This window comes from Eptesicus fuscus, chromosome 16, assembly GCF_027574615.1.
Source record: "Eptesicus fuscus isolate TK198812 chromosome 16, DD_ASM_mEF_20220401, whole genome shotgun sequence".
NCBI classification, from domain to species: Eukaryota; Metazoa; Chordata; class Mammalia; order Chiroptera; family Vespertilionidae; genus Eptesicus; species Eptesicus fuscus.
This window is the reverse complement of record NC_072488.1, coordinates 37,755,121-37,781,677: the sequence shown is the minus strand read 5'-3', so window position 1 is coordinate 37,781,677 and position 26,557 is coordinate 37,755,121. Positions and strand designations below refer to the sequence as shown.

General features: G+C 47.3%; 1 protein-coding gene and 1 long non-coding RNA gene across 8 annotated transcripts; one reads left to right on the top strand and one right to left on the bottom strand.

Moving 5' to 3' along the window:
- The first annotated feature begins 11 nt into the window (after positions 1-11).
- On the top strand, positions 12-18,507 carry SERTAD2 (SERTA domain containing 2). Of its 7 annotated transcripts, none has more exons than XR_008558462.1 (5): positions 12-308; positions 799-879; positions 1,302-1,451; positions 2,148-2,249; positions 3,784-3,898. XR_008558462.1 is itself a non-coding variant. In XM_054727952.1 (2 exons), the coding sequence occupies exon 2, from the start codon at positions 17,547-17,549 to the stop codon at positions 18,495-18,497; it is 951 nt and encodes a 316-aa protein (XP_054583927.1). In that variant the 5' UTR covers positions 12-308; positions 17,543-17,546; the 3' UTR covers positions 18,498-18,507. The 7 variants fall into 7 exon arrangements, 1 of the variants encoding a protein (XP_054583927.1); XR_008558460.1 differs by lacking the exon at positions 3,784-3,898 and adding an exon at positions 3,407-3,647; XR_008558463.1 differs by lacking the exons at positions 2,148-2,249; positions 3,784-3,898 and adding exons at positions 1,501-1,666; positions 1,775-1,998 and having other exon boundaries at positions 1,302-1,327.
- A 1,577-nt stretch (positions 18,508-20,084) lies between these two features.
- LOC129151822 (uncharacterized) lies at positions 20,085-26,342 on the bottom strand. Its single transcript, XR_008558465.1, has 2 exons — positions 26,149-26,342; positions 20,085-20,396 (listed from the first exon to the last, which is right to left on the bottom strand). It is a non-coding gene; the product is annotated as an uncharacterized LOC129151822 (long non-coding RNA).
- Between the last annotated feature and the right edge of the window lie 215 nt (positions 26,343-26,557).

The following is a 26,557-nucleotide window of genomic DNA, read 5'->3' as shown; positions in this document are numbered from 1 at the left end:
CTGCACTGCGAGTGCCGGAGCACGAGCCGCCGCTCGCTCGGTCAGGGCGCCCCCTCCGCCCGCCTCCCGCTTCCTCCTGCGCTGCCTGCCGTCGCCGCCTCCTCCTCCTCCTCCTCCTCCACCATTGTATAATGTTCCGAGCGCGCAGGCAGAGGACGGCAGAGGCTTAGCTCCCGTCTCGCCCGCCGCCCGCTCCCCGGCGCCACCCTCGGCCCCCGGAGCCGGGCACCCCGCATGGAGCGGGACCAGCTCTGAGGAGTGGGCTGAACCCCTCCCGATGCGCTAGTTCCCAGGGGGAGCTGCATGTGGTAAGTTCTCCCGGCGCCGGGCCGGAGGGGGTCCTCGGCTGCGCTGGGCTCCCCCTTGGGTGGGGGCGGCGCGGGGACCCGGCCGAGGGCCGGGAAAGCCTCGAGGGCGGAGGAGGGCCCTTCGGGCGGCCGCGGGGGTCGCGGAAGCCTCCGCGCCTGGGACCCGGGCGGGAGCAGGTACCGGGAGGAGAGCTCCCTCCCGCTGCTTCCCGGCCCGGCGCCCTGGGACGCCCGGGGTGAGGGCTGGGACCCCCCAGGCGACGGGAGCAGATCTGCTGGGGCGGGGGGGGGGGGGGGGCGGGGGGGGAAGGGCAGGGGACGGGAGTCCCGGCCCGGGGTCAGGAGGGTGTCGGGAGCTAAACGGAACCCAGCGGCGAGGCCGAGGGAGCTGGAGCTGTCGCTTTTGCTGCCGGGGTGTGTGTGTGTGTGTGTGCGTGCTGGTGGCGGCGGTGTTGTTGTGAACGTGCGAGACTTTTTTTTCCCCCTTAAGGCTCCGATTGCTGCCGCGAAGGCTGCTTCACTTTTGAGTCCCGTGCCCGGGTTTGCATCCAACTTGCTATGGCGTGTTTCTGTGAGTTTCCCTGTGTGTTTTTAGCTTAAAAAAACACACACATCCCTCTCGACCCTCTTTTCGCCCGTGTGCCAGTGGATTGATTTTGAATATACATGCATGTTCAACTTTTAAGTCAGAAATCCACAAGTCCTCTTGGTGGTGACCGCCTGTGACTGACAGGGAGGGGGTGGAGGGCGCCCAGCTGTCCCGAGCCCTGGACTTTGTACCCTCCAGGCAGAGGGTGCCCTGAGAGGGACGCTGCGCCGAGAGAAAGCCACCAAGTTGTCCTTCTGTTTTTCCTTGGTCATCCGTTGCCTTACCTTTAGCAGGATGAAGAGTCCTAGATTGAGATGGGTTTACTCTTGTTGCAGGAAAAGCTTAGATATATACTTTGCCTTAGAATAACTTCTTTTTTTTTTTTTTGCTTTCACACTGGGCAGTTTCCGGATGTTTCGGGAGGTGGAAAGTAAGTTTTTACAGGCGCTGAATGGGGAAGGGCAGGCAGCAGGGTGAGCCATCAGACTCAGACCAGAGCAGTTTTTATTTGGACCGAATGGAGCAGCCCCCGTTGGCCTCCAGGAAGAGAGCACGTACGTGTTTTCCAGCTTTGTTCATGAAATACGCTCTTTGATTTCCCAGTGTACGTTAAGAAATGTCCACAACGCGTGTGAAGAACCTGGGAGCCGTGGTGTTCAGAGTGGCCTTTTATAACGAGGGCCTGGGCTCTGACAGGAGTGAAGTGGGCTCCCGGCTCCACTCAACCCCCGAGGACCGGCCACCGGAGAGCCTCCGGGTGGTTTTGCTGGTGGGTGTGTGTGTGTGTGGGGGGGGGGGGGGTGAGTTGCTCAGCTAACCAGAAGGCACGTCTCACCCCAAGAGCTCCTCCCACCCCCATCCCTCCCCCTTTTTATAGCCGTCTATTCTGATGTGAGTGTGCAGTGGGGATGAAAATACCCATCCCAAGATCCCAGCTTCGGCCCCGAGCAAGAGTCTCTGCTTCCCTGTTCATTTTGTGGACGTCCTCGATAAATTAAAAAAAAAAAAAGTGAGAAATGTTAGCAAGTTTTCCTTTCACTTCATTGATTTACTTAGAGGTGTTATATGTTAGTGTAACGATGTTTATGCTGTTCATCAAGCTTGGCACCCTTTAAAATAATTTTACCCCCCCCCCCTTCCTAATTACAGTGTTGTAACCCTGTTGCTCTCAGATGAGAAATCTTATGAAATGGATTTGTTTGTTTGTTTGTTTGAAACACTCAGCTCTGTTCCTTGCTGTATTACCACAGGTAGGAGAGAGGACCCACATTTTATCATACCAGTCAAGTGCGGACAAGAGGTGTCCTAGGGAACAGTTTTATTGTCGGGCCAGTGTCACCGCTGCTTCTTAGGTAACAGCTGCTCAAGCTTCTTTCCCTTTAAGGACCAGGAGGAGGATATTAACTCACATTTAGAAAAATCTCTGGACTCCTTACTTGCTGAATTGCCCCACTAGAAAGCGTTTTTATTTAATTCAGAAGCTAGAAGTTACCCAGCTACTATGCACTGATTATTAATAATGAGCATAGTAAAATAGTATATATTTTAAAACTCACTCAGATTTGTGTAGCAGCTGATAGCTTTTGGCATCCACTGTTTTAAACAGTGACCCAGTGGCAGAATAAGTTACAACACTACTTTAGAAACACGTACACACACACACACAAAACAGATCAAAAGATAGAAGGGGGGGTTGGAGGTATACATCCAAATACTTGAAGATTTTTGTCTGTGGATAAATAAAGGAGCAGATAACAAATTACCAGTATCAAGTTATACTAAAAGTTTACTCTCAGCCAAAACATTTTATAATATCTAAGATGGGTAAAAGCTACAATGGAAACTGTTAAAGGTTTTTGTTTGGTTATTTATTTATTTATTTATTTTTGCTGTAGTTTCTTGTTGAGGAACACCGGTAAAAGCATAAAGCTATATCTTATATTTCATTTATATCAGAAAAATCAAGATGATTTTGTTAGTATTACATATAGATTAAAAATACGTATAAATAAATATGGTATTTTAGAGTGTAAACTTTAATTCACTTGTAGAATTTTTTAAAACTTTGCTGCTACAGAAATTTTATATTTAGTGTTATGGCATATCCTATAGGAAATAACTATAGTTGCATTAGTTTCTTGGCAAAGGAGAGAGAGAGAGAGAGAGAGAGAGAGGCACTTTCTGATTACTGAGCTCAAAGATCACGCATATACTAAAGGCACCATAGGGCAAGCTCTAGTTTTATGGAAAGCTGGCCTCGCGATAAGGGGAACAGTCACCATCCTAGGTCTTTCCATGAATTGATCTGGACCCGCAGAATATGGAATTCTAAACGTGCAGTGGCCACTGTGTATGCACAAATCATGTATTTTCTACCCACTGTTAACATTCCTTAAACAATGGACAGAAACCTGAAAGCTGGGATTCCAGCAAGTGTGTGGATGTTCGGTTTAGTTTTAATGTCCTCGGAGGAACCGGCCACTGACCAAAGTTGGCCTGTCTTTTTAAGAGAAAGTGTCTCCAGTGGCCAGTGCAGTTGGCACCGAAGGCAAACTCCTGCCCTCCGCACAGATGCAGGGGAACCCTGTGAGCAGAACTGTCCCTGGAGCGCCCATCCCTCATTGTGCAGGCAGCGGCTCTCTCCATGAGCTCTGTGCGGCAGTTCATGCTTTGTATGAGTCTGTGAATGGCATATGTCAGGCCAATAAGACAACATTTCTGTTCTGGGTAATAAATAGAGGCCTTGTGTTTTTTGTTGTTGTTTTTTTCCCCCCCTTGGAAGATCATGAGACATGCTTGGCTGTCTAAAAATTTTTCTTTGAAATACAAATAAAAAAATCGAAAAATAAAAACACACTATCTTTGAAAACGTATGATTTCTAATAGGACAAAAGAGATGCGTATCTTCTTTTCTGCGGTGCAAACTCCCTTTTGGGAATTCTGCCCTCGTGGTGGTCTGGAAAGGCTGGTTCGTCTCCTCTGGAGATCGATCTCCTGTTCCTCAACTGAACGGAATTGGAAGTACCTGCCAGGTGTCACTGAAGCAGGCACCCACAACTTGATCGATCTCTTTAAAAAAAATCGGGGAGCCCATGGCCGTATTCTGCACCCACTGCAGCTTTCAGTTCCGAATGGAGTTGGCATCTGCTGCTCTCCCGTCTGGCCTCCTCTCAGGCCTGCACGCTGCGTGTCCAGAGCCGGCCCTGCCTCGGAGCAGTGACCGCGGAGGAGCGAGGGGTGAGTGTGCCTGCTGGGCGCCGCCCTGAGTGGAGTGAGCTATGCGGATGCGTGGGGTGGGGGCCGGAGGGAGGAGAGTGGAGGACAGATCTGGAGCCGACTGTGCAACTGCTACAGCAGGTCTGACTAGTTTTAGGTGCCCAAAGGCAGCTTTGTTTCTCTAGTAACTTCGGGTAGCAGCAAACCTAAATTCTTAAAATGACTTCATGTCTGTATTACTGTCTTTTTCGCCTCTATGCAAAAAACCTGGAGCTTTGCAGAGTTACTGTTTAATTCTAAGATTTTTTTTTTTTTCCTTTAAAAACTTTCATAGGTTGTGTGTGTGTGTGTGTGTGTGTGTGTGGGTGTGTGTATGTTTCAGGAGTTTCACATAGGAGAATGGATTCTGGCTCTTAAGGACATTTTACACACACACACACACACACACACACACACACACACACACATTTATAGTGGGCTGTGTGAACCTGTTGAACAAAAGTAAAAAGTTCTCCTTGAATATGCCACGGTCAAAAAATTAAATACTGAAACGCCACTCTGAAGATCAGCCTTCAGCCCCTGGCTCTCCTCTCTCTGGCTGGCTGCTTATCATCACGCACCACGCTCCCCGGCTTCGGCCGGCCTGCTGGAGTACCCCACCCTGGTGCTGAGAAGGGTTGCCCAAGTTAAACTCCGGGAATCTGGAAGTCCCAGGGTCACCTCTCCTCCAGAACAGGTTTGCATAAAATTCTAGCCACACGAAGGAGATAACGAGGTGGCATCTGTTTTAGACTTACCTGTCCTCCCTGAGTGGCTATCCCGTTTTATAATAATACTTGATACAGATTTGCTTTTCAGATTTCTTTCCCTGTTGTAGGAGGGAACCCCCGTGTGTGTGTGTGTGTGTGTGTGTGTGTGTGTGTGTGTGTGTGTGTGTGTCTGTGTCCTCCCTGCTGTCCCCGAGCACCTAGCTGGCCGTGGCACCTGAGCCCTGGGGTCTGCGGCTGAAGAGGTTTTTGCACGGCCTCTCCGCTTGCCACGAGCCTAGTGGTGGTCTTCTCTGAACAGTTTTTAAAACAGATTCGTTTTTTAAAAGTATTTTTACCATCTGATGATTGTTTGCTGTCTAACAGTAATTGGCTTACAAACTCAAAATGCAGATCCCTAAGTAAGATGGGCGGGATGAATCGGAATGTTAAGGGGACCAGCGGGGGAGGCTGGGGGCAATCTCTCCCTAAAGGTCATTGAAGATCCTTGAAGTGTTAAGAGGTAGCTTCCTAAGAAAGTAAATGTTTATTACATTCAGCGTAGTACTCTGATTATTTTTATTGTATTTGACTAAAGGACTTTGTGTGAAGTTCTGTGGGTCATCAGTTAACAATACAGAAGAAATACATTTGATCTCAGAATAGCCCTCAACGTAAATAAAAATGAATGGCCGCCACATTTACAAATGATCTCTCACTGCCCTGAGGTTTGGTTTGTATCCTCATTTCCTTTTTCTACTTTGTGAATTATTCAAATATATGATATCAAGTTTAAGTTGTTTTTTGTAAAACCTTATACCTAGCCTGCCTAGTTCATAGAAATAACTAAACATTCAGAATATGTATGTTGCTTACATGGGACAGATATTTACATAATAGAGTAGTTATTTCCTTCCTTTTACATGCCTATCTGTATACTCATATATCATATTGTAGAAATTTGATAGTTTTCTTTTAAGGAATTCAGGTTTAGATCATGTAATACAATGTTTAGATTTACTCAGTAAGTAAATAAATAACATTTCTCTGCTTTTCTTCTTTAAACTGGGCATGTGGAAATTAAAAGATGAAATATGTTTTGTGTTTGTGAGGAATATTTTATAGCATGCCTTCTTTTAAGCAATTTTTCACAGTAGTAAAGCATTCCAACATTGAAAGCAAAGAAAATTAAAAAGTAATCATAACCGTTAAGAAACACTTCCATCAAAACACTTCCTGAAGTAGCATAGTTAGTTTTTATTTGTTTTATTGAAGGCCAGTAGTTTAACAAAACCTAAAAGGAAATCTTTTGTTTAAATTCATCCGCAATTGTACTTTTCACCCATTTGTTCTAACAAATTATATTTATCTGTTTTAGTATGTCTTTTTTATATATCAGATAGCCCTCTTTAAAAAAACAACAAAAACAACCGTCACAGACTTTTGGCAAAGCATTTGGTTTCTACCTTAAACTTCCTCCCCTCCCCCCATGACATTGTTTATTAAAGGTCTCCTGTGAGGGGAAAAACAAGGTATCTTTGGGGAAAAGATGCTACAGGAGGGCTGAAACCAGAATCCCATCCAAGCAATTATAAATACAGGAGAAAAAAATATTTTCATTATGCATAGGAATGGGGGTGGGGTGAGGTTTGGTAATCTTTACAGGCACACAATCTTAAGGGAAAGAAATTCAAATCTAGGAGTTCTCATGTTAATGAGGCTTTAGGTTCAGCTAAAGATGTGTTTCTGACACCAAATTATTATGAAGTAGCATCATAATTTAAATGCTTGTAATATATTATTTATAAAAAAATATAATAATATTTACCAAGTTTCCTATGGAAGTATTGGAGATAATAGCTCAACTCTTTATGAACATTATTACTGAACATACTCTTAGAACCTAAGTTTGTATTTGAATAGAAAGAATTCCAGCAAGTAGTTATATAACTTGCTCCATTATCTCTCTGTTACATTTTATAATTAAATGACTTCTCTCCAATATCCTTCATGAAGTTTTCCCAAGTAACTGCTGTGTCTGTTCAGCATGTGAGTAATTTCCTGATATTAAGAAGCAATAGGATTACTGAAGGCTTTTCTATACTAGTAAAATTCTCAGCGCTTACCTTGAAACTCATTGTGTGGTTGGGACCCTGCTTTAGTACCCCCAGTGGAAATTCTGAACTGTTGGCTTCTCTGAATCCACATCTTATCACATGGGTTTGTGTGTTTGTGACTGTGTGTGTGTGTTCTCACTTGAGAAATCCTCCCAGAATTTTAACCATGGTCTTTGAAACATCAGTGTTTCTTATATACAGGCAGCAACCTTTTCTACATACAGTATTTCCAGAATTTGAACCATAGCTCTTGGCTTGCTTAGCAGTGTCCTGCAGAGACCGGAATTTAGGAACAATCTTGGAAATGTGTATACTCTGAGAGATCTGTAGGTAGAAATTGCTGTGAGTAATCAGACTTCAGGAGTGCCTTGTTGCTCTGCTACGCCCCCTTGTGGCCGGATGTGGTATTCTGTCTTTCAGAGGTTGAAGGAGTTCCGACTCCTACTGGGCATGCTTGTTTACTACAGAGAGCATTGATAGTTTTCTTCTGTGTAAAATAATAAAACAGTTCTCGGTGAGAGTGTAAATAATTTATTGTGCTTACTTGATTTTTTAAATTTATAGAATATATTGGTGTGTTGTATTTTTTTTTTTTTTTTATTATGGAAAATTGCAAACATACTCAGAAGTAAAGGGAAGAGGACAATGCATTCCCTTGTGCTCATCACCCAGCGTCCACAGTTAGCAACATTTTGTCAGTCTCCTATCATCTACACAACCGGGTGTTTTTTTTCCTAGATTATTTTGAAGCAGATTCCAAGCATCATATCATATTGAGTATGTTTTTGTTAACCTTAAATTCTATATAATCCTGCCCAGTCTTTTACTTTACGTGTGCAGTGCTTTAAGTCAGAATCCTTAGGTAAAAATAAAACAATTACTAGTATTTTCACTGTCTCTGAAAGAAAGTGACTGGTGTCCCTTGCTTCATGAGTTAGGTTTAAAACCCCACATTCCCAGCTGTTGGAAGAACCAGTGAGACAGGATATTAGAAACATGGTGTGCTGCCTAACAGTTGCACTCGAAAGAAGCCCACTTTTCTTTCCAGATGTTGATGAACCAGGCCATCATTTATTCCAAAGAAATACTTACTTGAAACATTATCTCCCAGAATGGGACTTATTTTGCCTACTAAATGCAGTTAGTTGTCAAGCTTTAAGTTGTTTTTTTTCCCCCCCTTTTTTTCAAGAGAACAGATTATATTTAACCAACTAGTAGTGTCAGGAACTGTCTTCGACTTAATATAGGTGTGTAAAAACCCTGAGCGGGGAAGCCAGCGTGTCCTAAAACGTGGCCTCGAGAAGACTTCCCCAAATAGTACAACTTTTCGTTGTTGTTGTTTGTAAGTTCACTTAGAGGTTGACTTCCTGGCTAAATTTCGCTTGATCCTCCAGGCTCGGAGCTGCTGTCAAGAAGGCAAAGCGGATTGTTCCCCTGAAGTTCAGAAACTGCCTCCCTTGGCCTCCTTGGAAAGTTATTGTCTGGTGATTACGAAGCCGCCGGTGCGCTGCCCGCAGCTGGAGCCCCCAGCGCAGGGGAGAGGCGGGAGCAGGCGCGCCGCAAACAGTGGTGTCGGGTTACAGCTGCAGCCGGGCACCCCAGCGCGCCCAACTGGCTTCGTCGAGTGACTGGCTTCATAATGACATAGCTGATTTGTTAGGGAAGGCTTTGTCTTCCTTACCAATTAGGATGGCTGTGACTGCAGGGACCTCATCCTGCATGAGCTTCGGTTTAGAAGAAACAAAGCCCATCCGGGGCAGCTTCAGGGGTTCTGTTACTGACATGCCTTGTCTTCTGGGAGCCCCCTACGCTTGTCTGTAAATAATAAGAGAGGCTTCTCCCCCCCCTCCCCCCGCCCCCAGTGAAATTTTGCCCCTGTTATCTGCCATTCCCCTAGGCCAGAGGCAGTCACTTCAGAGTCTGAAGGCAGCCTTTGGGGGTGCTGGGCCTCCCCGCTTTTTTCCTGGAGGCTCACCAAATTGCCACCCAGATGCTTGGGGGGCAGGGGGCGGGCGGAGGGGAAACTCTCACTCCTTCTGTGCTTGCCACACACACAGCATTACACACCCTTGGATCGTTCTCTCAGCTTCCTCTCCCATCCTGTCGGCACCACCCCTACCCTGTCCTTTGGGGTGGCCTTCTTGTTCTCCTGGCGCGTTTTGTTGTTTCTTGGGGGAGGGAGGGTGCTGAATGCATAGACATGATCAGATTTCTGGGCCCTGTGTGTTTTTTAAGGTGTAATATTTTAACCGTGTAGAAAGTTGTCCAAGCAAACGTGTCTTCCCCGTTGAAGGAGGAGCAGCTTTTCCTTCCGGCCCGAGCGCGGCAGTCTGCGGGCAGAACCGTGGCTCAGAGGCCCTGGCTGCTGGGTAGGTGCCTTTGTGGGGAGCAGAGGCTGGACGTGTGGACCCACCTCTAAAGCACGGTCCAAAACACGTCCTAAAGCGCCTGCGGGGTGAGAGAGGAGAAATGAGAGTATTCTGTTTCAGAAGTTGTCTCAAAACCATTTCTGGCCGGCCTCTCTCTCTTGGTCGTGGAAGTCTGTCACATACAAAATAATGTTGGTGGGGGCGCTCGCTCCTTTCTTCTGCCACTGCCCCTGGAAGAAACGGAGAGAATGAGTTTCCACGTAAAGGACTTTGGGTTTGGGTGACACAGGATGTCAGAGTGAGGAAACAGCCTCCGCTGGCCTCTTTGGAGACACGCGTCACTTCTCCTCAGCGTCTCTCTTCCGACGAGGTCGGTCCAGGGGGGCAGGCTGTTGTTCCGAACCGGTGGCACCGCCGCCTCCTCTCTGCGGTGAGCAGTGTCAGCACCGGCACTTCTGGACGCTTCAGCGACCCTCGCGGTCACCCCGGGACAGTGGGGTTGAAGAGATTAGGGATGTGGCTTCTTAAAGCTCCCTTTTGAATTAGGCACCTTTTTCGTGAGAGCTGTTAACTAGGGTTTAAAAGGTTGTGTTTTGTGTCGTTTTTTTTTTTCAAGTATAGCGTACAGATCCTAAGTAGATAGGCCAGTGACTTACACCCAAGCGAACACCAGTGTCTTCGCCCCCGAGGCGAGGAGGCAGAGCGTGGCCAGCTCCGCAGAAGCCGCGCGCCCTGCTAGACTGCCCTTCCCCGACGGCAGACCCTCCGCTTAGTTCTGCCTGGTGAGCCGACCTTTGAAACGACGTGTCACTTAATCGCGAAGCCTGCTCCACTTCTGAGAAGGGAAGACACTAGATTCTAGTTGTTGTTTACTAGTCCAAAAGGAAGTTGGAATACGCTCTTGAAAATGTGCACAAGGTATAGGAACCAGTGGAGCTTTGAGTTGTTTGAAAGTAGTGGCTTCTGGGATTCCCCCGTCACCCATCCTCGCATCCATCCGGGTGGTGTTGAGCTGAGGGCCTTTCTCACACCCTCCACGGGCACAGGGCCAAGTAGCTCACCTCATTGCTGCCTTTCTGACCATGTGGTCGGTCCCACCTTTCCCAGCCATTTGCTCCCTTCAGAAATTGGGACCGAGCTATCAGTTTTGACCCCCCTTTAAAGAACCTTTTGAAGCATTCATTCCCTGGGTATGGAGTAGGATTGAGATGGATGGTTTTCCTTCTGCCTGGGGTAATGGCTGTTGTTTGGGACGAGTTACGTTAAAGCACAATGCAATATTTATATCTCTTTTGGACCAGCACAGAGTCAGAAAGGCAGCCGTGGTGATGGGTTGAGGAGGGCTCCCCATTCAGGCCTCTCAGGAGCCCAGCAGTGATGCTGCCTGCACCCTGCAGGGGCCTATCCGTCAGTGGCTACCAGGCTCTGGGCCTCTAGGGGGCACTAGTGGCCACTGAGGGCTTTGGTGAGCCTGCAGGTTAGAGCGATGAGTTTTGTTGTTGTTAGTGGGGCTGACAGAAGTTGCACCAGTAAGTATAATACCCTTTTTGTTTTATTTTATTTTATTTTTTATTTCAGAGAGGAAGGGAGAGGGAGAGATTGAATGAGAGAATCATTGATCGGCTGCCTCCTGCATGCCCCTTACTGGGGACTGAGCCTGTGACCCGGGCATGTGCCCGGACCGGGAATCGAACCGTGACCTCCTGGTTCATAGGTCGACGCTCAACCACGGAGCCATACCAGCCGGGCCAGATTTAATATTCTTAATTTAAAAATCATGACATTTATTTTGACAGTCCAAATGACATTAAAGGACAGAGGGGTTTAAAAAATTTTTTTAATCGTAGCTTGAATATGTAGTTTTAAAACATGGAATTAGAGAACTTTTTTGATCACGTGGGTTTTTTAAATACTTACATTTAATAATACTTAATGCCTTAAAAATGCGAAAGCTGTGAAATGTTACCCTCTTAATTGTTTAATGTTTAACTTAAACATTTAATTTAAATGTTTCGGTTCCTTTTTGGACCTTGGGCCCAGGCCTCGCTGCCGTTCATTCACTCTGAGATCACAGTAAGAAGAATCTGGGCCCACTGAGCCAGGGGAATCTGATGTGTCAGTCGGAGAAGCTGCACTTTATCAATAAAATTGAGCCGAAGACATCTTAATTCTGCATAGTCTTCCTTTCAATGTCAGCTGTCGGTTGCCATCACAGAAACGCTGTTTGTTCTTTTATTCCTTCCTTGCTTAGACACGAACAGGGAAGTCCTTCGGCCTCGGGTTTAACTGAGTAGAGATATTCTCAGGCTTAAACGTGAAATGGCCAGTTGCGGGGAGCGGGGGAAGGAAGTCGTGGTTCTTGAGCCGAGGTTTCTTGGGCCCCACACCAGACCTGCTGAGTGAGAATCTTGGGGCGGAAGGCAACCTTCTGTGTTAACATGCCCCCAGGTGAGCCTGATGCTCACTCAAATCCCAGAACTCAAGAGAGGCCGTCACAGGAGAGCGTGCTGAGCAGAGCTGCCTGCCTCCCTCTGTGCCCGGTCCCAGGATTCCCTCAGCCGGGTCCACCTCCCCTCCTCACGCCCTCCCTCCCTGGCCCAGTTCACACTCAGGACCAGAGACCCACATCTCCAACTTGGTGACCGTTCTTCTCTGGCTGTCCCATAGTGGCTTTCCTCATTCTTTCCATTTACCAATTACTTATTCAGCGACTGTTTAGGGAGCATCTTTGGTGGGTCAGGGACTGCCCTGTCCTGAGGAGGTGAACAGAACAGGCAGGCTGCACCCTCCTGGGGTTTACTGGTTGGGGTGGGAAGCAGACGTTAAGAGACCATCCCACCTCAAATACACATCTCCAGCAGTCTCTCCTGATAATCCAGTCCATAATAATCTCTCGGGTTCCTTACTGTGGGCGTCACTCAAAATCTTGAAATGCAAACCCCCAAGTATCAGGTACTAGCATCGCCTGCTTCTCCATCCTTTTTCCTCCTAGGATTCTTCTAGTGACATGTATTACTTTTGATCACGTTTCCAAAGGGGGTTGTAGCTTTTGAGGGCAGCCCGGCCCTCCTCCTGAATGAAAGCTGCACAACGGGAAGCCAGGCGCGGTGTATAGAGTTTTATTCAGTGTTAAACTTCATGGAAAACTCTGAAAGAGCAGTTTTCATTTATATTGCTTCCTGTGAGTTTTGTTCTGTATTTTCAAAACTTTGCTGTCGTTAATAGCTGCTAACAATTATGTTAAGAAAATTAGCCCTAACCGGTTTGGCTCAGTGGATAGAGCGTCGGCCTGTGGACTGAAGGGTTCCAGGTTCGATTCCGGTCAAGGGCATGTACCTTGGTTGTGGGCACATCCCCAGTAGGGGGTGTGCAGGAGGCAGCTGATCCATGTTTCTCTCTCATCGATGTTTCTAGCTCTCTATCCTTCTCCCTTCCTCTCTGTAAAAAATCAATAAAATATATTAAAAAGAAAAAGAAAAAGAAAATTAGAAAGCCAGGAGAAGGGAAGGCGTCCTATCGCAAACTATCCTAAGGAAGAGTGCCTGTGGTTCACATGGGCAAAAAAAAGGAGGCACCCCCCACCTCCATCCTCCTCTTGGGGGTCTCTAACAAGCCCTGAAGCCCAGATTCCCTGTTGGGTCTTTGAAGCTGAGGCGGGAGACAAAGTGGGGTGTCCCGCCTCAGGGTGGCTAGAAACCCGGCTGGTCACAAGCGCCTCCTCTGGGTGAGCTCCGGGCCTTTCAGACAGGAACCCCCCCTTCCTCGGTACCTGGAGGCCCTCAATGAGCTCCAGCTACTGCTTGTCTTCTGGCCGCAGCCGGCGAGGCCTTTCAGAAGGTCACGTGCCTCTCCAGGAGCCTGCTCCCTGAGCTACTGTCACTCTGTGCAGTGCCTGCGGCAAGAGGCTCCGAGGAGCTGCCTCTCTGGCTTGGGCCCACCTGAGGTCAGGCCCTGAGATGCCGTTTGTTGGCTTTTCGCCCTCGGGTTCTTGAGAGGCTTGTATTTTCTTGTTTGAATGGTGTCCCGCTCCGAGGAGGTGGTGGTAATGCGCCACTGAGAGTGAGTTCTTCGCACGTCCTCCCACTTCTGGGAGTTGGAGGCCTCTTCTGCAAACAGTCCGTGGGAAGACTTGATCCCAGACAGGATTAAGCAAACTTCGGATAAGCTTTAACTTTTTAAAATCAAGTTTTAAATAAAAGTGTGGACTAGGTTTTGTGATGTTGCATTTTATTCCTGTCTATAAAGATGTAGGTAGAAGAGGGATTACACATCATGATTGGGTGCGTTTTGCAATCTTACTGGGTGTGTGGAGCCAGTTTTGCCTCATAAAGAGAAATAGAGAAATGAAGGCAGACCTGCTTTGAGACATACTCTGTCATGGGTCCTTATTTACTCATTTGAAAAGCATCCAGGATTCAATTTTTTCCCCTGTCTATTCCTGCTCACAGATTTTGCTTACACGGGCCCTCCTCCTTCCCCATCCAGACAGCTTACAGATTTCTGATGAGCTTTTCCTAAATCGTTGGGATCATCACACAGCTATGACCAGCTGGATCATTCTAATTGGAAATGAGGTGCTTCTCACATGGAAATCTCTCTGAAAGCATCTCTTCAGCTCTGGGAATTCTGCTAAATGCCTACAGTACTGAACGCTTTGTCAGTATTTGAGTTCCAAGGATTCACTGATTATTTCTAGAGAAATGTGAGTTATTGAAAAAATCCTGTTGTTTATTTCAGAAACAAATCTTTAAAAGACAATTCTGTATCAATGACTAAAAGAAAAGGACAAGTCCATACTGCCTTAGCTACCTTTCCTCAAGAAAGCCAATAAAATTCCAAGTGGCAGTGAGCTTACTGGTTTTAGTTGTGCATTTTAGGACAGTGTTTCTAAAGAACCATCTTGTTTGATTTCTTCCTCCTTCATAGACTAATACTTTAGTAAAACACAAGAAAAATAATTGCTAGAGAAATGAAAAGTACAAATATATAAAAATAGAATCATCATTTTTTGTTACATCTACAGACATACGGTCACTCTTAAATTTACTATAAAAGTTTCTCAATAATGTAGTATCTCTACTTACCTCATCATGGACCAGTAACAGTTCACAGACCATCTGTGGACCACACTTTGAGAAACACCGTTTTAGAGTATTTGTGTATGCTACAGGTCTAAAATATGTGTGCCTAGTGCTTCAAAAGGCCCAAACTCAAAACATCAGAGTTTGGAGTAAAAAAAAAAAAGTATATTGATTGAGAAGGTACCAACCAAGAAAAATGGGAGACCTTTTGGTGTCTCAAATCCATCTTAAGAAGGTACAGAGTTCAGGCTTCTTTTATGTCAAGGGAAGGGGAAATGGGAGCGGCAAGAAGTGATTGACTACCAAAGACACACGGGTGCCAGCAAGGGTCTGAGGAAGATTGTTGACTCTGTTGACCCCAGTTGATGTGAGTCCAGCCAAGAGGTTCCTGCAAATCTTTGATAAACCATTTATACCTCCCTTATCTCCTCGGGAGAGGCACCTTCTGGTAAGGGGGTGTTTTTTTAAAAAACTCAAGGGACAAGCAGGATTCCTCTAATGATTAGCATGTCTATATGCAAAACTAAACAGATGCCATTGGCCTGAAGGCCATGGAACAAAGCAGGCTTGACCAAGATGGAGTCAGAGAGGCCGATCCTTGCGCTGTTGCATGTATGCACGTGTCTACTCCGTCACACATGTTTCAATGTCTTGGGTCTATTCACATTATAATATAAAACGTAGATCATCTAACAGCTTTATCTGAGAACTAAATGCACTTAGAGCTCTTTGGCAAAAGCGGAATTTCTCTGGAAGTATTTAGATGCTTAAATGGTAAGCAAATACAAACAGTATACACTGAGTGGCCAGGTTATTATGATCTCTGAACGCATAATAATCTGGCCACTCAGTGTATATCCTATATAATAAAAGGCTAATATACAAATTGTCCCCTCGACCAGGAGTTCGACCAGCAGGCAGGCTGGCCAACCGCCCCTGTCCCCTCCCCATGGCCAGGCTGGCCGGACCCCACTCATGCACGGATTCATGCACCGGGCCGCTAATATAATAATCTGGCCACTCGGTGTAATTGTGCATACAGTTATCTGTTTCAAAACACAGTGGTCCGGCAACACTTCTAAATGCATAAAGTAGAAAGTGTTTTGTAATGTGAAACGAAATCACTTCCTCCCCGATTCGCACTGACGTTTAAATGGGCCCAGATACTTCAGATAGGAAATGTTCTATGCAAAGTATATATATATATACAAATGAGACGTTTAGCACTACAGAGTAGGAAATGTTTGTCATGGGAGGTATTAGATAAGCAAGTAGTCACTATCATACCTCCCTTGCCTTAGGGAACAATTCATTATGAGACTGGTCTTTGGTTCTAGTGATTGACAGACAGTTTCTTAATGTTTGTAAAATGCGGGAAAGTGTTTCTTACAAGTAACTCCGCATTTTTATGAGCATTAACAAATTCTCGAGCCGATTCTGACATTGATGCGTTGCAGCTGTCTTCGTCTTTCTCTCCCTGAGACGGAGGCACGTGGAGGTAGCCACCTCCGGTGGGACCCGTGTGCCCGGCTCTGTGACCACCTGCATATCTGCCCGCCTCCAGGGGCCGCGTGGCCTTCTTTAACAAAGTGTTGGAAGGCGTTTCTGAAGTTTTACTGTGGTGTGCTCTATTCCTTTAGGATGAGACTCATAATTCAAAATGGTGATGAGGTGTAGGAGAAATCATTCAGCCCCTTGAAGACCAGGCTTTATTCCCGAGGGACCCACTGCCTGGCAGAGAGCCCAAGACAGCATAGATGCGGAATGAGTTAACGAAGGATTGAATAAGGTCCCGTCAAAAATCAGCTGAAACAATTCAGTAAAAGGCAAGTCACTGTCAGAAGAAAGACTGAATAACTACAAAGCATGTGCATAACTACAAAGCATGTGCTCGTACATGAAGAGATCAGAACGAGCGAGTGGCACGGAGGCGAGCATGCCCCCGTGTCCGTGGTTACGTTTGTAGAAGGTGAGCGAGCAAGCACGGGCTTGGCGTAGAGCCCTGTCTCCTGGTCTGGAGGACAGAAGGACAGCATTCTTGATTAAATAGTCAGAAATTAAGGACTCTGAGGCAAAGGGCAATGGACTTGCGCTTGTTCTGTTGAGATGGTGGAAGTTCGGAGAGGAAGGTGCAGCCAGCTGAAGGTGTCCTGACGAGGGCCAGGGCAGGCGAGGAGGCGTCTCAGCCTAGGCTGCGTCCGGCAAGGCGTCCGGCAAGGCGGGGCAGGAGCTAAAATCCCACCCACTCCCAAATGCTCAAGGTCTGAGCTATGATGAGAGTGCTGATTCTTTGAAATACATATATATATCTCTGGACTCACAGTAAGTATTTTGTTAGGAAATGCCTCCAAACAGCCATGCTTATCATCAGAGCGCATTACTGTCCCATCAGTCCGCCTGCATTCAGACCTAACTGTACGCAGTGACATTGAGCCACGGAAGAACTTGGGCAGGGAAATCCACATTCTTCCACTTGATTCTAGACCGGCAGCCTAATCACTGTGGCCATTTAACTCCCGGCCAAGTGCTTCCCCACGCGTCACCAGACAGACAGCAGGGCTCTGTGCATAATGAGGAAGGCAAAGGCGCTCCGAAAGCACACACAGTCCTACCCAAACTGTGCGTGTTCCCTCCAAGTTGGTTCTTTTCCTCGTCCAAGATGTGTTCACGCTGTAACCTCTGACACCTTTATCTGTCTCTAGGTCATATAGCATTGTAAGTGTTTTCTTGGGCTTTAAAAATAAACCTGTTTTGGGGGAGGGAAATTGAACCTGCATGGTAATGTTAGGCGAGAGCAGGAGCTGAGAAAGTAAAAATCACGGTTTCCATGGTAACGTGTAACTGGTCTTGGGTCCTACACATTTCCCAAGGAATACATTCACCGGGCTCCGTAGTGAAAAAACACTGCTCCGCGGGCAGACCTACAAAAGTAGACTTTCCAGTTCTCTGAATCTCGGGTCTTCCCCCCAATTAACCCATGCGTTCCAGCAAAGCCCGGGCGGGGAGCTGACCTCCGAACCAGCGTCTTTATTTTATTTTATTTTATTTTTTTTTTTATGGCAGCAGTAGGTTTTCCCGTGACTCACTCCCATGTCCTCCCTTTCTCCTTTTGCCAGATATATGTTGGGTAAAGGAGGAAAACGGAAGTTTGATGAGCATGAAGATGGGCTGGAAGGCAAAATCCTGTCTCCCTCCGACGGTCCGTCCAAGGTGTCGTACACCTTACAGCGCCAGACTATCTTCAACATTTCCCTTATGAAGCTCTACAACCACCGGCCCCTCACCGAGCCCAGCCTGCAGAAGACCGTCCTCATCAACAACATGCTGCGGCGGATCCAGGAGGAGCTCAAGCAGGAGGGCAGCCTGCGGCCCGCCTTCCCCGCCGCCGCCGCCGCGCAGCCCAGCGCCCCGCCGAGCGGCAGCTCCCGGGAGGCCCCGCCCGCCTGCAGCCCCCCGGCGCCCCCGCCCGCGCACCCCGGGGACCTCGCCAGCACCACCCCGCTGGAGGCCTGCCTCACCCCGGCGTCGCTGCTCGAGGACGACGACGACGACACGTTTTGCACTTCCCCGGCGGCGGCCCCCACCGCCAGACGCCCCTCCCCGGCCCTCCCGCCCGAGAAGGACAGCTTCTCCTCCGCCCTGGACGAGATCGAGGAGCTCTGCCCCACATCTACCTCCGCCCAGGCCGCCGCCGGCGCCGCGGCTGGCAGCGCGAAAGGGGGCGCCAGCGCGTCCAGCGCCCCGAAACCCGAGGGGCTCCCCGAGGGCCGCCCCGACGACCCCAAACTGATGGACTCTCTGCCTGGGAATTTCGAGGTCACCACGTCCACGGGGTTCCTGACGGACCTGACCCTGGACGACATCCTGTTCGCCGACATTGACACGTCCATGTATGATTTTGACCCCTGCACCTCCGCCTCGGGCGCAGCCTCGAAGATGGCCCCCGTGTCCGCGGACGACCTCCTCAAGACCCTCGCCCCCTACAGCAGCCAGCCCGTCGCCCCGAGCCAGCCTTTCAAAATGGACCTCACAGAGCTGGACCACATCATGGAGGTGCTCGTGGGGTCCTAATCCCCGGGGAGGCGCCCCCCCCCACCCCACCCCACACACCCCACCCCCGCGACCGTGCCCGCCCAGACCCTGCGAGTGTCCCCCCGCGCCCCCCGACAGCTCTCCGCACTGTGCATGCACCCTTGCTTGCCTTTTTCAGAGAAAAAGAACGTTTTACAAAAGGAGATCACACTAGTTTTTGCTTTGAGCAGAGTTTGGAGTGCCTTCATCCAAGTATGACCACTTTGAATACACTTTTTTGGAGTGGTTCCTCAGAGACCTACTACTACCCGGGAATAGGAGAGAATACCTTTGAAGACAATGTCGCTAAATCGAATGGCAAAAATAAACAGTTCAAGTGAAGCACAAGGAATAAGATGGGAAAGCTGTAAATTGCATGTGCATATTTGTCTATTTTTTCTATAAGTTTTATTGCAAGAGGTAAAACAAAGAAAAAGTATATATATATATATATATATTATTTAGATAATCTCAGTACCTTTTCTGGCATTTTCGCCCTGTATAGGTTGACTTGGCAATTCAGCCTTTTTAGAGGCATTAACTCCTCGTAAGTGTTGCATTTACATGGCTGTTTAGAAACTGCTGCCCAAATTTATTTTATATTTTTGTACAGATTCTGCAGTTTATGATATTGTTTTTCTAAAAACAAATGCTGTTTATACATATGAGATAGCTATTTTGATAGGATTTGCTCACATAGTTCCTGCAAACTTCAGATGTACAAGTTGCACTTGTACTTTTATAGCGTTGTAATGTTTTATATGTGTTTGGTGCAAAGAGAAAATTGGATCAAATCAATCCGCAGTCGACGTCCCCCAAATGCAGACACACACGTGCACACACACACACTCACACACACACACACACTGCTTTAAGAAAGGGCCAGGCGCTATCACACCCAAATTTCACAAGCACCGGCCTCCTGGCATGAACGCCCGCCAGCACTGTGACTTCCAAAGCCAGAGCCACATCTGCTCATCAAACTTGCATTAAGCAGTTGGCGGGAGGTGGCCATGGAGCTCGGGGTGTAAGTGATGGTTCTCTTTAACTCCCTCTCTTGAGGGGAAGACTACCGAATACTCACTGTATTTATGCCAAGTTTGCGCTTTTAATTGTTTTTATTTTTTAAAAAACAAAAACCCAAGTCTTTCCTTTTTGGCATAATTTTTATGATGACCTGAAATTTTACACGTGAACAAACTTTTATGAAAAGCAACCAACCTCTTCTTGGAACTAAACCCTTTTGCAATGCTTAGGGCTCCTAGAGAAAAAAAATCTCCCCCAGAAGGCATCCATCATGTTGCCCGATTGTCTTTTCCAGCTTCCCTTCCCTAGAGCTTTCCTTCGCGCACCCCCCCTCCCCACGCCCGTTGTCACCTCGGCCCAGCCCGGGATGCACTCTTGAAACAACCATGGCCCTGGAACCAGGACTTGGTCCCATTATGTCACAGCTTCCAATCTGGTTGCTTTCTTGAATCAGCTGCTTTAACCACATTTTACAAGGCTGTTTTACCCCAATACACAGGACTTTCTATGCATGTTCCTCCTCCTCCTCCTCCTCCCCTCGTCACCCCCGAACCAGGACACTTGAGAAGTAGCCTTTTATTCCTAACGGTGTACATTTAATTTTAAAATGTTTGCAATGTATCATGCTTGTTGCCGACATTGTTGATGGCCTTTTCCTTTCAGTTGTTTCTTTCTTCCAATGGTACTTTCGCTGGTTACATCCTATATTTTTGAAATGCAGATGGCTTCTTTAGGAATAACTTTTATATTTATTTAAGAATTTTTAAATTATGGGATTTGTGTTGTTGTTGTTGTTGTCTTTGTTGTTAGTCATTTGTCAATATTCAGTCACCAGTTCTGCTCACTTCTTGCCATGGATAAAATTGAGTCTTTCTGGCCAATTAAAAAAAAAGACAGCTTTATAAAATGGCACTTTAAACAAGCCATAGATAGTTTTATTTTTATAATGCACATGGCAAAACAAATACATTTGTGATGAAGGAACTGCTCATCTAATCAAAAGATTCATCGTGTATGGTGTGATTAAATCTACATTCTAATTTATTTCCCCACCCCTCCCCCCACTTGAATGTGTTTTTAAAGGCTAATTATCAACTCAGTAGAGCAGTGAGAAACAGATCAAATTGCTCTTGTTCTCCTACCAGCAACCTCCACCAGGACACCTTGTACTGCTACAGATGTGTCATTTCCTGTGATAGGACCAGGGACCATATATAGGTGAGGGGAGGGTTGTTGTAAATGCTTCCAGTGTCGCTGGGCCTGTCCGTTTTAAGAGCTTCCTTTTTCTGTGGAGAACAAGCCAGCCCAGATGCCACGCTTCTGATAACTGGAAGACCTGGTAAACTCACCACCTGCTGCACACTTACACACATGTATGCATACACAATAGTGTTGATTATTCCGAACAATAACAGGGTAAGGCGGTTGATTTGCCATTGTTAAAAGCTGATTTACAGTAACTTAGAACAACTGTACTTGGGTTGGATTAGCAAATCGTGTGTTTAAACAAATCCCATATGTTGGGCAACAGTTCACATAAGCACAGCGAAGTGTTGCCCAAACGTGGTTCTCGGGCTCTCGTATTTGTAAGGCTGGTCTTGAAAATCAAAACAAACAAACAAAAAACACCAACATCAGGCAAATGCTCGTCAGCTCTGGACACCCTTGCCATAAATGCTCGATATCCATGGTCTTCTGAGGAAGACCTGGGCAGTCAGTGGCGCGGCTGAGAAAGAACAAAACCATCCAGTGTTCCAGTTATCTGTGTGTCTTAGTTTTCCAAAGCGATGTCCCCGCAGGGAAGCGTGTGAGCCCGTGTGTGATCCGCACGTCCCCGTGTGCGTGCGGGACGTGCCTTCCCCCGCGCAGAGGACATCGCGTGGCATTCAGAGGCAGGCAGGCAGTTGGAGGTGCCTTCATGAGAAAGACATGCTGGGTGGGGCTGGGCGAGGACACCCATTGACAGTGATGTGCAATGAAGTGACAAGATGAGAGCAGAATATTAAGAGCTTTGAATTTGAAGTGATTTTTTTTTTCCTTCCATAAGTTATTTATTCCTTTTTTTTTTTTCTGTGTAAATATATTTATTTTACTGTGGAGCTCTAACAACATCTGGATCGTAACATGTGCAGAATGTATGGTAGGAATGTATTCTCTTGTAGGAATGTCAATCTGTATTAAAAGGGGGTCCGAGCCAGACCCCCCGGGTCGTCTCATCATATGCCCAGTCTACATTCATTTGTACTCTCTTCTCCAATGTGGGTCTATTTGAAATATGCAAAAAGGTATGGGTGAGGAATGTTTCAATACCTCCAAATTTTTAAAGAAAATCAAGCATCCAAGGATTGATCTTTTTAAATGTTGTTTTTTTTTAGTAGCACTTTCTCTCTCGGACAGACGGGGCAACCACACCAACACCCTTGCTCACACCCTACGGTGAGAACTGGCCAGAGCCTCCGCTACACCTCGAGTGTCTTTATCAATTGAACTTTTTATTGCCATAGCCCCTCGGCCTGTCCCAACTGCCCTGAGGTCAATCAAGGAAAATTTCTTACCTACCTAAGCTCCCAAGAGCCAAAGTATCAACTTACGGATCGTTTTTAAAGCTTAAATTTATTAACCACCTTTGTGGTAAACAATGAATTATGAATACCCCTGGGCAGTCTTCTTAAATGACAGATGTTTAAAAAAAAAAAAAAAAGGAGACTCTACCTTGTGAAGCGATTGATATTTTACATGAATTGTCTTAATTTAAAAACCTTGCTGTTACAAATTGGGCCTTTCTACCTTTTATGAAGATATCCAAAAGAGCCTATCTGACCTATTCTGGCTGTCAATGGTTAACTTCCTAGGTAATTGCCGACGAACAGCGAGGTGTATGTTCCTGCTTGTGTACAGTTGTTTTCAGTGCTTCTAAGGATGAGTCTAAATGTTTCTTGAAAATTAGCCAGGATCAAATGCTATTGCAGACAAAGCCATTAAAGATTTTGGACATCTTTTAGGGATAGTAAGTTCGGAAGAGAAGTGCAGTCCATACAAGCAAACAACCAAGATTCTGGAAAAGACGTACAGAGTGAATTTGGTGCGTGGTTTTTGAGGAGGATTTTGTCTAAAAAGGAAGTGTAACCTTTCCCCCACAGACCTGAGAGCTGTGCCTTTTCTATGCAATATTACAGACGTTACATTGGAACCCAGATGGCTGTATTCACATGTAGGTTTGGGCTGTAAGGGAAACAATTGGACAGATGAAATGTACATGGAAATGAGCAGTCTTACTTTTGTAGTTTTATATTATACAATAAACAGTTAAAAGATGACGGAGGTGTGTGTGCAGCTTCCTTCTGACCGGAGCGTAACCAGCTCCGGACACAGTTTGCTCGTGTTGAGGAACAGTCCACCCGTGGCCTCGGCCGGAGCAGGTGCCGCCGTGGTCTCAGGAGGACCTTTCTCTCCTTCTCACCCTGCCTCTGGGGCCCTTCTCGGACTCCTCATTCTCACTTCTCTCCCTCAACTCTCTCTCTGAACAGTTTTTCCCCAGAGTTTGGGCAGTGACCAGGGTGTTGCAGAGCCTCACTCCTGCTGGCTTTCCTAAGGGAATCTAGTCCCCTCAGGTGTCTGAAAACCTGTTCTAAGGTCCTGTCTCTCTCCTGAGCTCTGGCCTTAACTATCTACCAGACTTGGTGTGTTTTAAAGCAGCCTCGTTTCCCCCATGGGGCCGATTCTTCCCCTCTGGGCCTCTGTTTGGCCTCACCACCCTTCTCCCAGGCCTAATCCCCCCACTCCCACCCTCACCCCCAACCTGTTCTCCAGTCCAAGCCACATTCTGTTCCCAAATGTTCGCCACTCCCCACCACCCACTTTCCACCTCCACCACAGCTTCCCAAGAGGGGGCCTCTGGTTATCGCTCCTGCTTCCTCACTACGCCAATGTGTCCTTGATGCTAGAGTTGACATCCCAAAGCGCCAGTGGTTCAGGCATTTATTGGTTGCACATCTTCCAGCAGCCCCCCGCCCCTCCCTGGTTTATACAACCTGGCCTCCCCCCCCACCTTCCAGAAGTTAATGGAGGAGATCCAGTGCAACCTCCTTGGCAGCCGGGACACCTCTGATGGGCCTGTGGCATCTAGCCTTGCCTGGTCCAGGCAATTCTGGCCACCGCACCAGCTGGTGAAGAGATGAAGGAATGGCCTGGGGAATGCAGGTTCCATTCCATCAGCCATGGAATATGGGGGGAGGGGTGTTGGGAGAGGTGTTATGGGTTGAACTGTGTCCTCAAGACAAGTTATGTTGAACTTCTAACCCCCAGTACCTCAAAATGGGATCTTAATTTGGAAATAGGGTATTGACAGAGATGATCAAATTAAAATGAGGTTGTTGGGGTGAATATGACTAGTGTCCTTAAAAGGGGGAGCAGATAGCAACACAAACACACAAGGACAGCGCCATGTGAAGATGAACGCAGAGGTCGAGGGAGTATGTCTACGAGCCAGGAACACCGAAGGCTCCCAGCAGACCCCAGAAGCTAGGGGCCTGGGACAGGTTTTTTCCTCACAGCCCTCCAAGGACCCAGCCCGATCTCTGACTTCTAGCCTCCAGAACAACACATTTCTGTTGTGGAAGCCACTCTGTTACAGCAGCCCTAGCAAACTAATACGGAGAGAAGAGCAGGATGAGTCTGTCCAGACCTCCCAGTGGAGATACTCACTAGGCAGGTAGGAATTAGTCTGTTGCTCAGTAGAGTGGGCTCTGGAATAGGAGCAGCTACTGTTCACTAGACATAACTTTAGCAGCTCGTTCAATTTCTCAGCTTATGAGGACAAGACAAAGTCAGACCTAAATCTCTGTGCAAATGTTGACAATGCAATGAAAATGAAAGTTGCAGATCTTGTCTATCTTCTCGTGCCTAGCACATAGTAGGCACTCAGAACATTCGTTGAATTAAAAGAAGAAAAGAACCCTGTAGTTCACCCTTCTCGAGGGCATGAGAAAAGCACAGAAGTCAGTCTTCATTGTCTGGGTCCCAGGTCCACCCCCATCCTGACCCTCTGGATGCCCCATTGCCAGCACACTGCATGCCCTGCCCTATGCCCCCACTTCTGCTTGTAGAAATTCTACCCATCACTCCAAGCCAAGGTCAAGCGCCCGTCCACACCCCCAAGTCTCTTCTGGAGGGCTCTGCAGCTCTGCAAACACACTTAGCAAGTCCTGCCGTGTCTTAGGTTAGCTGCACACCGTTCATTTCCTCCGCTGCCCTCGGCTGCTCCAAAGAGCAGGAACTCTGTGATGTTCACCTTTGCCACAGGTCAGCAAGCCATGGCCCTTGGGCCAAATCCTGTCCACTGCCTGATTTTGTAAGTAAAGTTTTATTAGAACATGGTCCTGTTTATGGATTTGTGTATTCTCTATGGCTGTTGTCCTGTTACAATGGCACAGAGAACACAAGGCTTGATCTCAAAATCTAAAGTATTTGCTCTTCAGCCCTTAACAGGAAATGTTTGCCAAACCCTGGTCTTTGCAAACCAATGCTTAGGACAGACAGTGTCTTGCCATAGCTGGGCCAGGCCACAGTCCCCGTGCTCAGGGGCTTATATCGACTGGAAAGTACACCCCAGGGAAGTGGATAGAGTCCAGGTGTTGGAGGGGATGGTGTGAGGGCCAGAGAGGTAGAGCAGTCAGAAAAGTCACATAAGAGTGGACATCTTCAAAGAACTTAGGACCAAGAAAGAGGCTTAGACATGGAACTTCTGGTCAAAGGGCCCCATTTTACAGATGTGAAAGCTGAGACACAAAGAGGGGAAGTGACTGTTGTCTAAGGCAGTGGTTGGCAAACCGCGGTTCGGGAGCCACATGCGGCTCTTTGGCCCCTTGAATGTGGCTCTTCCACAAAATACATGGCCTGGGCGAGTCTATTTTGAAGAAGTGGCGTTAGAAGAAGTTTAAGTTTAAAAAATTTGGCTCTCAAAAGAAATTTCAATCGTTGTACTGTTGATATTTGGCTCTGTTGACTAATGAGTTTGCCGACCATTGGTCTAAGGCAAGACACAGTTTATAGCATTGAGTTTTAGAGTTTGGCTCTGCAACCAGACTGCCTGAGTTTGAATCCTTGCTCCACCATTTACATCCTGTAGCCTTGTGCAAATTCCAGAACCTCTCTGTGTCTTCACTTTCTCGTCTATAAAATGGGGGTAAGATTGAGCTGATCTTATGCAATGGTGGGGGTTAAATGAGTTCATACATGTAAAGCACTTAAAACAGCTCCAAAACATAGAAGAAGAAGGAGAAGAAGAAGAAGAAGAAGAAGAAGAAGAAGAAGAAGAAGAAGAAGAAGAAGAAGAAGAAGAAGAAGAAGAAGAAGAAGAAGGAGGAGGAGGAGGAGGAGGAGGAGGAGGAGGAGGAGGAGGAGGAGGAGAGGAGGAGGAGGAAGTGGAGGAGGAAGTAGAGAAAAAGAAAGGGCAGCTACAGCTAACATGACAGTGGGCAAGGTGAAAATCCAGGTCTCCGCTCAGTGTAGTGTTTTAGGTTGAACCTTAAAGCACGGCTGGGTGTTTTAGTGCTGGAGGCACGTTTTGTGGGCACACCATTTCCTAACTCCGTGCTTGTCGTCATTATGGTCAGCTATTACTCACCGCGGACACTGCTCCAAGTCTGTGGCAATCTGGGGTCCCAGAGTCCTTACTGCCTCTTCCATCTTTGCTTTTTAATGTCCTGTTGCTCCTCTTGGGAAGGAATCTTTGCATCAGGAGTAACGGTCCCCAGGGTTACGACTCGCTGAGCACGCACATGTGCCAGACACCACTAAGGGGACTCCCCCCCACCCCAGTCCTTGAACGTTCATCTTACCACCCCTGCTTTACCGAGGAGGGAGCCCAGGCTCAAAGAGTTTAAGCAACTTCCCCAAAGTCACACAGCTGGCAAGTGGCAGAGCTAGGACTGTGGGCCGGGCCGCTCTGACTCATACAACCACATCAGCACACGCTCCCTGTTGCTTGTTACTGCTCCTGGTTCCTCAGGGCCCCCAGACAGGCTGACACAGGA